The 8,663-nt window shown below is 50.3% G+C and overlaps 1 protein-coding gene across 5 annotated transcripts in view; it reads left to right on the top strand.

Annotated features, from left to right (window-relative positions):
• GATA4 (GATA binding protein 4) overlaps positions 1-7,136 on the top strand; it is a 343,627-nt gene extending 336,491 nt beyond the window's left edge. For all 5 annotated transcript variants that reach the window (XM_082468982.1, XM_082468983.1, XM_082468984.1 and 2 more), the window contains one exon: positions 563-7,136. In XM_082468982.1, the coding sequence (XP_082325108.1) occupies positions 563-745 (183 nt within the window). In that variant the 3' untranslated portion in view covers positions 746-7,136. The remainder of the gene's footprint in view (positions 1-562) is intronic.
• The last annotated feature ends 1,527 nt before the right edge of the window (positions 7,137-8,663 follow it).

Consider the following 8,663-nt stretch of genomic DNA (forward strand, 5'->3'; position numbering starts at 1 on the left):
CCTGCAGCCCCTTCCCTGTGTGGTTCCCCCATCCGGGATCAGGATGCCCCCAGGCTTGGTCACGGTCTCCCATTAACTCTGATCTCTTCTCCGCCTGTCCTTGAGGCGGGCGAGTCCTAACGAGCCTGAGCCTTCTGCAGTCAGGGTGAAGAGAAGCTGGTGCCCTGGGGCCAGGAGAGCCAGGAGCCCCTTCTGGGCAAGGGGGGGGATGGCTTCCTTCTGAAAATGGAGATTGATGGTGAAAAGACTGTAGAAAATGCCTCGTGTAACCGTCAGAGGCTTCTGAGAAACCAGAATAGTCACAAAGCTACTGGGTCAGTGCTCAGAAGCAGCTGATGAGTCACACAGACCCCCTGCATCCCATAGCACAGGGGTCAGGGGGACAGAGTGCTGCCTGATGCCTCTCCTGCCCTTGTCCTTTGGCCCTGTCCTCTCGTCCCCTTCCTGGGGTGGGAGCCAGCCTGGGCACAGCTGTGGAATGGGGCTCCCCTCTCCAGCCCAGACCCCCTCCTGAGCCCCAGGAGGGATTCCACTGACCGCATCTCATACTTTTCGCTTTCAGACGTTCTCGGTCAGCGCGATGTCTGGCCACGGGTCCTCCATCCACCCGGTCCTCTCGGCCCTGAAGCTCTCTCCGCAAGGTTACGCGTCTTCTGTCAGCCAGTCACCGCAGGCCAGCTCCAAGCAGGACCCTTGGAACAGCCTGGCCTTGGCTGACAGTCACGGGGACATAATCACTGCATAATGTCACCTCCTTCCCTCCTTGGATTCCTGCATGGACTTGGGACTCGGAGGGCAGCAGAGATGAGGCGCTGGGCTCCCAGGGGCCGGCCTGCTCTGTCTGGGAATGACTCCAGACAGCAACTGGGAAGAAACTTGAAGTCAATGATTTGGTTAGGGGAGCGGGCGCTGGATTTTATTGGATAGCTTTTCAAGGTGGGGGACTGGAGAGAGCGCAGACTCTGATCTGGAAGAGCCCCCCTTCACTAGGAGCATACTTAAGCCCCTTCCGCGGAGTTGCAGACTCCTTCTCATTTTCTGCCTCACCACCCCTGACAAGAGACGAGATGTCCTTCTCCCTTGTCTTTCCACCGCTGTGGCCCGAAATGGTGGTTTTTCCACGGTGTTCCCGGCACGGGGGATCCGAGGGCAGGGTGCCGGGGCCCCTGCTCCAGCCTGAATCAGGGTATCTGATGGACATGTGCTTGGACGTCTTGGCCCCTCGGCGGGTCCTGCCCTCACCCAACACTCCCCTTCCGGCTCGGCACACCTGCATCCCTCATACTGAATCTTGACTCCAGAAACACGGGGTAGGGCCAGTGTTACCGGATGCTCCGTGGGGAGATGGAGGAGGGGCCGCTTCTCCCTCCGCAGAGTGGCTTCGGCAAACTCACAATCTGGCAACCTCGCCTCCCCGCAAGTTCCTTCCGCGGCTAAAATCGCTCCTTCTCTTCATCCCCGAGGCCTCTTAAAATAAGCGCCCCTCCACTGCTCTCGGTGATTCAGCTCTGCCCGCAGCTTGAACACGTCCCCAAATCCTTCCACCCCATCACGCTCAGGGGGGTCCTGAGTAAGAACAAAAACGGTTCTGGTGCTGAAGCAAGTTTGACTAGCATTCATCCAAGACCTGAGATCCTTCTGGAGAGGATGTCTAGTGGACACCATCGCCGGGCCTGGGGCCGCGCTGCGCGGGGCGGGCTTGTCAGCCTGGAATTTGCGCATGCGCCATGGTACCGCGGAGACGCGTCTGTTGCCGGGACTGCGGGCCGAGTGCATCCGAGGGGCGCAGCGCCTGCACCCACGTCCTTTCTCCAGCAGCAATCTTTTGTCCAGGAGGCCAGATGCTAGGGATTTCTCAACATAAATTCAAACCAACACTACACAACTCATGGAAGAAAGACGACGAATGATGAGAGAAGACACCGGGCGGGCGGCCGCGGAGGGGGCCTTCCCACTCTCGCGGGCTGGGAATCGGCCTCTTCTCCACGTTGCTGTCTCTGCCCGTGGCCCTGGGCTCACGAAGACGCTTCCTTCCGTGTCCTGGCTGCCAACAGAATGTGGCTGACTGGCCTTCCTCTGTGCTACTCCAAACACCCAGCCCCCAGCCCAAATCCTCCTGGCGGTAGCAGAGAGTATCTTTAAACCCAGGTTCTGTTTTAATCATCATTTACATCGCTTTCTTCTAAGAAAGCCGCCTTCATATACCTTCCTTAACCCACAAACCTGCTAACGTTGTCTTAAGGTGAAATGGCTGTAAAATCAGTATTTAACTAATAAATTTATCTGTATTCCTCTTTCCCTTCTCCTCCTCCCTCTGAGGTCTTTCCTGGGAGGTTCGCTGCTGCCCTTTGCAAGGCAGCCCTGAGCCGCTGAGGCCCCTTTGCTGATGCGCTCACAGGCTGCGTCTGAATCGTTTCTCCCTTCATTCCTTTCGGCAGTTGGCCGAGGCTTCCTCTGTGTGTGACGGGAGCTAGTGACAAGGACTAGCTTCTGACCTTGACAGGTAACCTCTAGGCTTGGTTTCCTAGGAGAGGGTTGGACCAGCCCTTAACTAAATTTCCTGTGGCCCAGAAGTTGCCTCCCAACGAAGGGGGCAGTTTTAGACCTCCCCTCGGGTACACCAGTGGCTGGAGCGTGAGGCAGAGCTGCAGGGCAGTGGTCTCTCCAGCCCTCCTGGTTTGAGACGTGCGCAAGACGTGCTCTGCCATCTTCTCCTTTCTGGTTTGATCCAAACAGGCCCCTGGAGGGGCTCAGTGGTGCTCCACACCAGTGGCACAGAAGGTGAAAATTTCTCCTTTGTCCATTTTGTCTTCACTTTCTTAGTCTACAGAATTGCTTAATTGCTTCATCTTAAAAGTGAGGTGGGGTTGAGGGGAGTGGCCCTAAGGCCTGTGGAACGGAACCCAGACAGGCAAATCCACCCCCACTGAGAACTGTTGGCAGTAGTTTCCTGCCTCTCAGCTGGCTTATGCCAAACCCAGTGGGCAACTGGCGGCCTTTGACCTTTCACAACACCCTTGTTATTTTTGAGCAGGTAAGGGAAAAAAAAACTATAACAACCATTCTTCTATGTAAAATCGGAAAAGCCTTTTAAGAAATAGCCAAAGCTACTCAACACAGCTACCATCCAAAGGGATGAGTAACCGATAACTCTAGCAAAGAATAAAAAAAGAGATTCAAAACCAAAAATAAAATCTACCAGGATTTATGTTGGCCTTGGGGAGGACGTGTTTTCTGATGATGAAGTCTTTGCTGAGAACATTTTTGCCACTTCCCGTTAGGAATAGTTTTCAGAAGGATATATATATATATATATATATATATATATACACACACACACACACACACACACACACACACACACACACACACACACACAGTACCAGAAGATTGACCTCATTCCTTATATAGTCATAACTTATGCTTCACCCCAGATGGTAAAATCCAGCTTGATTCAGCCTCCTTGCTCACCAGACTTGGTTGCTTTCCCAAATCAAATGCATCCTCAGAGTAAGTCAAGTTGCTACCAATCAGGATACTCAAAAGGATGCAATTCCCAGATGGTTGGGAAGTGGCTGGGGAGGGGGAGGGAGGCCAGCAACGAGAAATGTCTGGCCTAATACGGTGAGTGCAGCAGCCAGTGGCGTGTGTTCGGGCTCAGACATCCCTCACATTCCCTTTCGGGCTCACCTCTCACTATGACAAAAATTTTGAAGCACAGGTCAAATCATTTTAACAGTCAAGAGCATTAATCCTTAATATTTGACTTTTGGATGCCTTTGGGGCGTGAGTAGTAGCAGATTTAGCCATGATTATGTTTGGCTTGGGTTGACAGTAGTGAAAATAAGTTTATATTCACTGAACATGCATCAGATGGAGCTGGGCTGGAGTTTATTTGATGCGCCCCCCCTTCTGAGCCCCCAGAACTTACTGACTTGGATACTAGCGCATGAGAAACAGCCATTTGGAAAGCTGCTTTTGGAGTGGAGGTGACTGGCTTTCAGTTTTTTTAATCATTTTCTGACATTGGAAACTACTCTTCAGCTTGCATCCTTGCCTTGCTTGAAGCTGGAACACAAACACGCCACCATCCTTAACAACACAGATATGTATCTTCCCCGAACCAAGGACCAGCCTCAAAGCTTCCAGGTTTAGCCTGGGAAGTGGAATCCATGCTCCTGAGGGCTCCCTGCCCGGGACACTGTTGCTTTCCGTTCAGCTCCTTAGCCTCCTGGGAGCACTGCTGCTCTATTTCACCCTGGCTCCTGTGCAATTTTTATCTCCCCTCCAGTAGCTGCAGCTGTAACGTTTGCAAAAAGACTTCAGTAACAAGGAGAACTAAATAATCCAAGCAAAAATGGCATTAAAACAGACCTAGTTTCTCAAAGTCCAGTTTTCTTTGGGTCTGTGCATGACTAGATCACTGGTTGAAGCCTGGGAGATTGTGGGTTTGGTTTTACAGAAAGAGGCGATCATACACAGCTGTGCTCTGGGCTAACGGGAACAGTGGAACCAGGAAAAGCCTGCAAGGTACCGGGTGGTACTCTTGGGCCCCAGCTTAGCAGCGGTGGCAGGCCCTGTGCTAGGGGGTTTTCAGACCCAAAGAGGGAGCTTCTCTTCTTGAGTGAAGGGTGATAAATGAGATCCCCACACTCCGTCACGCACGCACTCCATCCCCTCCCTGCTCTGCGGTGATTGCCTTCTGTCCTGCAGCTGTGGTGGCCTCGCTTCACCTGAGAAATAAACATGTGACTGCATAGGTTTTTAACCAGATGTACTTGAAGTTCAAATCACTGGGCAGTTTGGAAGTTCCAAATCAGTGAATCTCTGATTGCAGGACTCAGTTCAGATGAAGTTCAATACTAGTAAACGATACTAGTGAACACTACCAGTAGACCCCTGTTACAACGAAGATATTGTAGTCTCTTGTGCTGCTGCTTCTTTAAGATAGATTTACTCAGATGAATTGGGTTGTAATTAGACATGTGAAACATTTAGCTCTATCATTCCTCCTCTGTCCTTTTCCTTTAGAACTCATGAAAATAAAAAATTGAAAATATCCGTTATTTCTAGGGTTCTTGATTATCTTAAGACTTTTGGGCTGGGCTGGGAAACAAAAGAGGTAAGAGTGAAATAACAGAATCCTAAACAGATCTTTGACCAGGACTGTGCTGAACAAAGCAATGAGTGATGCCAGCTAACGTGCTTTACAATGTAAAGCCGTTGCTTTGTACTTATTCAGAGAATCCCCCAGACTTCTCTGTAGTGGTATGGGCTGGAAACACTTTCAGGAAGTCTTCCTGTCCCCCCACCCCTTAACATCCTTGCAGATTTCCTTAATGTGGCTTCCAGCCTTACCACAGCCAAAGTTCCCCCTTTACCCCACCCCAACCCTACCATAGTGTCCATGTTTAGAAATTATTTTGTCTACATAATTATTTGGGCTCTCCTCACTTTTTATAGATCAAAACCCAAACTGCAAATAAATTACACTTCAGTTTTTAAAAGAACAGAAAGCATAACTTCTCATCTCTGCTAACAAGTACTACCAGATAGTCCGTAACACTAAGCTGATTGAATTCCTGTCTTAGGCAGAGATGCTCGATTTAGGTTGCTCTGCAGTCTTGGTATGGCTATTGGATAAATGGTTACCTTGGGGCTTTTCTGACTATTTGAAAATGGCTCATGGGGTCCTATTGGGTGAATCTCTGGGTCCCTGGGGCTCTCGGAGGGGACCACTACCATACAATCACTTCCTGGAACAGAGTCTGTACCCATTTCCACCCGTGCTTCTGCTTCCTTGAAAAGTAAGGGAGGGACTTCCCTGGCGGTCCAGTGGTTAGGACTCCACGCTTTCACTGCCGAGGACGCAGGTTCAATCCCTGGTCGGGGAACTAAGATCCCACAAGCTGTGTGGCATGGCCAAAAAAAAAAAAAAAAAAAAAGAAAGAAAGAAAAGAAAAGTAAGGGAGGAGCCCACCAGAAAGAGCCAGACACGGGATTCTGAGGTTTCAGAATTCTAGTCCAGGTTCGGCCAGTGTCTAGCTGTGGGACTCTGGGCATTTCACCAAACTGCTCTTCACCTCAGCAGCTTCATCTGCAAATGTTTTGGAGGAGGAGATCTTTGAGTTCCCTTTAAGCTCTAAGCAGTTGTGAGAGCAGAAATAATCCGAAATTATCCTTGCCATATCTGGTATCACGCAGGGAGCACAAGTCCCATGCCTGGCTGGGGCTGTCATGCTGTGCGGACGGTCAGGAAAAGACATGAAGAAATTCATCCCCGGGGTCACACTGAATTCCATCCAGCATCCAGGACTTTGGACCAGCAGCTCTGAAACCACAAGTTGAGCAAAGTGGCTCATCTCTCTCAGTCTTACATACTCTTGTTGGTCCGGATGAAACCTCAGGGCCCCAAGATTTGAAAATACTCCCTCTGGAGACTCCGGATGGATGTTCTCCAAGGGGAAAATAGTACCTTTATTGTGACCCAAGTAATGAGGTTTAAAAATGTTTCAGAAGCTATTCATCCAAATGAGCATTGCCTCTCAAAGTAGCTGCCTTGGAAACTACTTATTCCACTGTTTCAGCCATGGTGAAAACATAGGTTGGAACTCCCTTTAGAGGCTCTCCAGACCTGCTCAGATCAGCCTAAGAGAAACAAGCTTATTGCTTCTCAGCCACAAACAGAATTTGGGGGTCCCAAATAGAATTACATCACTTGACCAATTTTTGTCACCTGTCCTGATTCTAAACGCCCCTTCAAAGAATAGAAATTTCCCATCATGAAGAACTATTGAAGAAAGGACTGTAGGCTCTGAAAGCTGATTTCAGTGGAGGAAGCAGATCGATGGGAAACATTTTCAGGTCTTTTACCGCTGTCACACTGATGGGGACAGCATGATGCCATGCTGTAGTTGTGGTGTGTTTTCTTACGTCCATCAAATGACCTTGGTGTCTTCCCTCACTACCCAGCTGCGTTGATGAGGTTTGAGAGGCACTGCAGGTTATGGGACCGGAACAGGGTCCTGCTTGGAGAATGCTTGAAGAAAGTCATTTCTGCAATTTGGGGCAGTGTTTTTTGTTTTTTGTTTTTTTAAATTTTTGGAGTCCCAGACCTCTCTGAAAATGTAACAAAATCCATGACCACTTTCCTAGAAAGGTACACATATATGAGTGGTACCCATACACCACTCACAATTTCAGGAGTTCTATGAACTCTGGAAACTTCTCCATATTCCCCAGGTTAAGAATGCCTATACTCAGGCTCCAGTTTAGTCCAGGGCTGCAAGGCTGTGTTGGTCAAACTGACCAGGTCAGCTCCATCTGACCAGGGTGTCCTGGTACTTGGGACCCACAGCAAACCTTGCCATTTAGCTATGAAGTAAAGCAGTGGGACAGTCCCAGGGCAGTTGTCAAGGCCCCTGGAGCTGCTCTAGGCCCCCCCCCGGAGGTCCTGCAGTCTAAAATCTAGCAGTTTGCACAAGGACAGGGCTGAGGAATTCCTGGTAGCCCCTTCCTTACAGGAGGGTTTGGGCCTGGGGTCTGTGGGAGTACAGGGGGGGTTACAGGACACGAGCTGCTAAGAACTGGGGGTAGTATTGCTGAGGTTTCCTTCCTCAGCTGACCAGGGCAAGTCGAATTGAAGGGAAATAACCCCACTAGGAAAAAGGATGCCTGGATTGGGAGGCCATGCCTGACTCGTTTACAGGTCATGAGGGGTCTCAGAGATGATCGGGTCCAAGCCCTCTTGTCCCACCATCGTCGAGGGAACTTGCCCAAGGCCACAGAGCTGGCATGAGGAAGAGGGGCACTTACTGAGCACCTACCCTCACTAAGGAGGCCGAGACCGGCATGAAGATACCTCCCTTGCAGTTAATGCGCTCACCATTTGGGGGCGCCGGCGTTCTCTTCCTTGTGGCCTCCAGAATGCAACAGCCTGATTTTCAAACATTCCATCCGAGACCACCCCGGAAATTGTGCTAAAAAAAGCAGCTGCCACTTACGGAGCACTCCTGCAAACCAGCTGCGCTGGTAGCTTTATACATCCATTAAAACTTTCCTGTGTCCTCGCAGCCACGTTTGGCACACGAAGAAGATACAGCCCATGGATGCTAAGTAGCTCCCTTCGGCCACAGAACTAGTACATGCAGAACCAGGATTCAAACCTGACTGCAGAATCTGAGCTTTTACACCGCCCCCCTGCCTCTCCCAAAGAGTGGAGACCTAAAAGCTGAAAACCCCGCACAACCTGGGGTCCCACTCCAAGATGAAGTCTTTCAACGTCTCTCTAGAAGTTGGGGAGAATCCTTGGTTCCGAATTCTCCAGTTTAGACATGATGAAAGAAGGTCCTAGAACCACTGGAAAATAGGGCTTACCGTCCACAGTCACACGTCCAAAAAAGAGGGGCAACTGGAATGGACCCAGGGGCCTCACTCTCAGCCCTCCAGGCTCCCCAGGGGTTCCTAGAGACACATGAAACCTCCTCCATGTGGTTCAGGACCCCAAGCTCATTCACTGGCAATCTGATTCCCCACCACATGCTACTGCTTTTCTCCATCACATCCTTTCTTGCTTTAATCGATTTTCATGGGCATTGTAACTTTAACCCTGTTTAAGATGTCACGGGCACAAAAGGAGAGGGAGAAATCGGCTCCATGGCCCT

This window comes from Balaenoptera physalus (genome assembly GCF_965194825.1).
Source record: "Balaenoptera physalus genome assembly, chromosome: 7".
NCBI classification, from domain to species: domain Eukaryota; kingdom Metazoa; phylum Chordata; class Mammalia; order Artiodactyla; family Balaenopteridae; genus Balaenoptera; species Balaenoptera physalus.